The 5,257-nt window shown below is 34.9% G+C and overlaps 1 protein-coding gene across 1 annotated transcript in view; it reads left to right on the top strand.

Annotated features, from left to right (window-relative positions):
- Positions 1-4,695, top strand: part of RUNDC3B (RUN domain containing 3B) — a 90,948-nt gene extending 86,253 nt beyond the window's left edge. Inside the window, exons 10-11 of the mRNA XM_014547604.1 lie at positions 1,370-1,488; positions 3,840-4,695. Coding sequence (XP_014403090.1) covers positions 1,370-1,488; positions 3,840-3,985 — 265 coding nt within the window. The 3' untranslated portion in view covers positions 3,986-4,695. The remainder of the gene's footprint in view (positions 1-1,369; positions 1,489-3,839) is intronic.
- Positions 4,696-5,257: the final 562 nt, after the last annotated feature.

The raw sequence follows: 5,257 nt of genomic DNA, 5'->3' as shown, positions 1-5,257 counted from the left end.
TCCCCTCAGCTTGGCCTGTGCCCTCTCCCAGTCCAGGACCCCTCGGGGGATGTCTACCTGCTGACTTAGGCCCTATCTCCCTGGGGATCAGGCCTAAGCCGGCAGTTGGACATCTTCCGAGGGACCCCGGATGGCGAGAGGGTGCAGGCCAGGCTGAGGGACCCTCTCACCCCCCCAGTGCACGAATTCTGTGCACTGGGCCTCTAGTCTATTATAATTATCAGAAATTTTCTATAATAGAATGTCCCATTACTTAAAAATATAATTAAGAACTTTTATATTTCCAAAATTTGAAAAATCACCATGTTATCAAGTGAGAATACTACTTGCATTGTAAGCTAGTAGTTACTCCATCACCACATTCTTCTCCTCATTTCTTAGAGGAAATATTTATTGTATATATCCTCCCATACTTGCATTTGATAAATTTTAAGTCTACTCTTATGAATATGAATAATGACTATGTAATAGATTATTTAAATTATATATGCATTCCTATAACCTTATCATATAACACATGACATGTCTAGGAAATTAGATAGGGTTTGAGTACCTTAGGAAATAGATGTTGAACCTAAAAAACACATTCATTTTCCTGGATCATTTATATTTGGAAATAGTAATGAATTGTTCTCTTACTTGAAATGGCAATAACATCAAAGCTGCATATATCTCTTGAGTTGGTTTTATCCTGACAAAACAAATATGAGGACAGTTTAATAATAAACCTTCATTAACTTTCTGTTTATAACTGAGGTTTTCTTTTATTATATTTCTAATTAATTCATTTAGTAGAAAATGGGCTCACAATTGCAAATACATGAGGGAAGGAAGTTAAATTATCTTGATGGTGTTTTAACACAGATATTTTATTACCCAACATTTTTTAAGCTTCTAAACTATAGGAATTTATAATAATTTGTTACTATAATAATTACATAAAAATATCAAGCTATTGAGAATTCTGAAGTGCTTAGAAGACACTAGATCATTATTAAGTTATTCCAATTTTGTTCTGCATCTGTAGATTTTTCTGCTCCTTTGTCACCTGATAATAACCAGATGTCCCCATTTCTTAACAAGCTCAATAAAAAAAAAAACACAAAACAAAACAAAAACTGGTTGCAAGGATTTGTTTGTTTGAAAAATTGCTTTTTTCCCCATTTTTAGTGGATTAACCAGATAGACCTACAAAAAGGGTGGAGGGAAAAGTATAATGGAGATCATATTGCAGCCATGATAAAGACCACATTTAGGAGAAAATTGGGGATAATTTAACCAGAAATTAACCAATAAATTGAAGAAAAATAATCTCTAGAAAATATTTTTGTGAGAACAAATTTAAGTATATTTCACTGTTATTTTACAGAAAAAGTTATCAAAATCTTGACCAGTTTTCAGCTGAAGTTAGCCTTTCTCAGACTTCCCTGGACCCAGGTCAGTCACAAGACGATGGAAAACAAGACACGTTAAATTCAATCAGTGAAGGTAAGGAAAAAGTCTGTTTGAAAAGTACTTTTCCTGCACGATTGATACTGTGGTTGCAGAGGACTGCTAAAGAATAATTGTGATAATTCTGCAAAGTATGCTAAGAATTAAACTGCCATTATGGTTAAAAATGGTCTGCTCTTGTTTGTTCCTCATGTGTTTGTGGCTAACCTTCTAGATTCTCTTTAGTTTTTACCTTTATTTCCTCACTTCCTGTGTCTTTTCTACCCACTCTGATTTGGCTTTTGTGTCTCTACTACTTACTGAAATGATTTTATCAAGGTGATTAACCACTGCCATATTGCTAAAGTCAGTTCTCTGCCTTTATCCTATTAAACTCAGCAGCTTTTGCTATAACTGACCATTTCTTCATTTTTTAGTCACTTTTGGTACCTTGTTTATAAGTACTCTGAAAAAACGTGGGAATAGACATAAAGGAGTTTTGTTTTTTCCCATTACCCCTTTCAGCTGTGCTCGACCAACCACTCTTCCCATTGGGTTGCATCTTCCTCAACTACATCTTGGTCAAATTCCACAACTTTTCAGGTCACTTTCAATGATCGCATTTGTTTCTAAGACTCAAGCTATTCCTTTTAAAAGTTCAATAGCTTAGTTGGTTCAAAGCTCCTTTTTCCTCCCCTCAGCATAGGCTACAGTTGTGAATACAGCCCTTTGGATTGGACAAGTGGTACTGGTATGAAAGAGTGCTCACATCTTTTATCTCTCCTTCCCAGTCCTACATGTGCTGGTGTGTGAGAGCTAGGGAGTTTCTTACGGAAGGGGAACCTACAATCCTTTAGACCTGAAAGAGTGCTCACATCTTTTATCTCTCCTTCCCAGTTCTACATGTGCTGGTGTGTGTGAGAGCTAGGGAGTTTCTTACCGAAGGGGAACCTGCAATCCTTTAGACATCCAGTTTCTTTTGTTTTCTTTCTCCATTGCAATAAATGGCACCCCCATAAGCATTATTCTAGATTCTACTCTTCCCGCTTACATCAGTAGGTCAGTTTATTAGCAAGTCCTGGAAGCTCCCCATATAGCACATGCTATATAGACTGACCCATCATCTCCTCCCTTACTGCAATCCTAGCCTGTGCCGCTTGGAGCAAGCCTCTTGGATGGACTGCTGCCACAGCTTTTTCAATGTCTTTGGTCTCCCATTCTTGCCTTCTCATAATCCATTCTCCAAACAGTAATCAGTGATCTTCGAAAACATTGTATCCCCACTTAAAGTCATCCTGTGGCTCTCAAAGACAGAGTAAAATTCAAACTGCGTATCATGGCATCGTTATTGTTGATAGACAGGATGAGAAGTCATTTTTTTCAAGAAATATTTATTAAGCACCTTATATAGACAGATATTATGCTAGTAACTTATTAGTAGCTACCACATTTCATCAAATCTAAGATGCTTTGAGTTTTAAGATATACAATTATTGCCCAGTTGGGTAGAGTTGGTTGTCGTGGCATACACAGACACAATAAGGATGCAGGTTCGATTTAGGTCAGGGCATATACCTAGGTTGCGGTCGAGGTACATATGGGAGGCAATTGATCTATGTTTCTCTCACACATTGATGTTTCTTCTCTCTCCCTCCCTCCCTCTTTAAAATCAATTACAAATATATATATATTTGTAATAAATAATCCATCCTTGGGTGAGGATTATGATAAACCATTATTTTATGTATAACCACGAAAGAAAAATGCTAACAATTCACTATAACATTTCAACATCTTAGCATTTTAAAAAATATTTTTTATTGATTTTATTTTTTTAGAGAGATAGGGAGAGGGATGGAGAGATAGAAACATTGATGAGAGAAACATCATCGATCAGCTGCCTCCTGCACACTCCCTACTGGGATCGAGCCAGCAACTGGGGCATGTACCCTGACTGGGAATTGAACCTGTGGCCTCTTGGTTCATGGGTTGACGCTCAACCACTGAGCCACACCACCAGGCAAGCAGTGATTCTTAAATGTATTGTTTGTTATCATAATGCGTGGCACATAGAGTACATCCAGTGACTTCTAACTTAACATTTGTAGCAGTACCATTTGAAGACTTGTAGAGTCCAGACCCCACTATCAGTACATTTAAAACAGAACTGGTCTTTTTGCTATGCTATAAAACAAAAATCAATTTTCTGCTTTTAATGACTAATTTGTTTCTGCTAGGACCTACCAACCTCTGTCATCTGAGGCAAAAAGTTTTGTTAACCTTCAACTGTTGCCATATCAATATTTTATAAAGTATATGAAGTTTTTAGTGTTTTTAGGTCCTTATTGGACCTAAAGGACAATTCTTCAAGGACAGTTAACTATTTGTTATTTTATCCTAATTTCCAGGTAAAGAAGACACTCCCTCCTTACTTGGTCTCTGTGGGTCTCTAACATCAGTGGCAAGTTACAAATCTCTAACTAGCCTCAAATCCAATGACTGTCTTGCAAGTCCTACAGCAGAGATGACAAGTCCAGGCCTAACTCCATCCTGAAAAATTTAATGTAAAAGCCAAAATATTTTATGTTGCAGAAGTTCTATTACATAAGTTTGACTGCTGGGAAAACCTTTGGAATTTTATATTGTTCTGGCATATATGTGGAGTTCTGTTGTTTCTAGTTCAATCTACTCCATGAAAACTGAATGGAAAAAAAAAGATCTTGCCATTTTTTTCATTAAAAAATTCTTATATTTGTCACTGAGAAAGTTTAAAATGAATAGGCCTAACATTTTTTTCAAAGATCCTCAAAATTAATAATCATTTGCAAATTGTACATACTTATTCAGTCGATTTTCATATATTTAAATGTATCATAATTGCCAGAGACCGAGTTCAAGGTTTTATTTCAGAGACTTTAGGCAAGTATTTTCTTTCCTTTTTAATTCAATGATTCAAATTTCTAAAAATGACTTAATAATTTCACTTTTCATTAATTTCTTCCTATGTTCTCATGTTAAAAGCCTTGTTTTTAATATGAGGAGAATGTTTTCAGCTGCAGTTTGACAGTGGCTTATTCAATTTTTCTTTAACAATCATCATTTGATATCAACTTAGCATTCCACTTAACATTTTATATATTTTGTAGGAATGTGCCTTTAGGCAGTTACTAAATTTGTTAGGGTCATAGGGAAAGTATTTTACAGTATTTTAGGCCATTTAGGTAAAATGAATAAAATTTCTTATCTTTGTTTCTCCAAAATTTTCTTAAAAGGTCATCAATTAAAAAAACCTGACCGAATATGCATCCAAAATTAAACATTAAAAAAGTGTAGAGCAGATGTTGAAAAAAATATTTGATCAGGGAAGATTTCAAGTTCAATCAAGTATCTGAGAGGCTTTTAAATTAGTATCAGTAGGTAATCACCATACTTAATGTCCGGCATAGTGCTGTTTTCTATCCCTTATGGGCTGCAGTGAAGTCTCATGTATGTTTTATAGTTTCTATTATTAATCATGCCACAATCTCATTGTAAAGTCAATATTAAAAATCCCCGCACTTCTACAGGTTAAAAAAAATGTTTTCTTTTTAAAAACATCTCTGAACTGTATTTTAATTTTTTTTTTTGCAATTTCTGAAACTATACATTTTTGTCCCTAAAAACTTCGCCATATTGGAAAAGAAAATGTATTAAATGTATTTTCTACAGTAATATGAGGAAAACATGATCAGTTGTGCCAAAGAAGTTTTTACATTGTTTACATGAAGAAGCTACAATACTTACTGGGGACTTATGTGATATTTTTGTTTACTAATAAAACATTACA

The sequence above is a fragment of the Myotis brandtii genome, unplaced genomic scaffold, assembly GCF_000412655.1.
Source record: "Myotis brandtii unplaced genomic scaffold, ASM41265v1 scaffold48, whole genome shotgun sequence".
In the NCBI taxonomy this organism is placed as follows: domain Eukaryota; kingdom Metazoa; phylum Chordata; class Mammalia; order Chiroptera; family Vespertilionidae; genus Myotis; species Myotis brandtii.
This window is presented reverse-complemented; position numbering and strand designations above follow the sequence as displayed.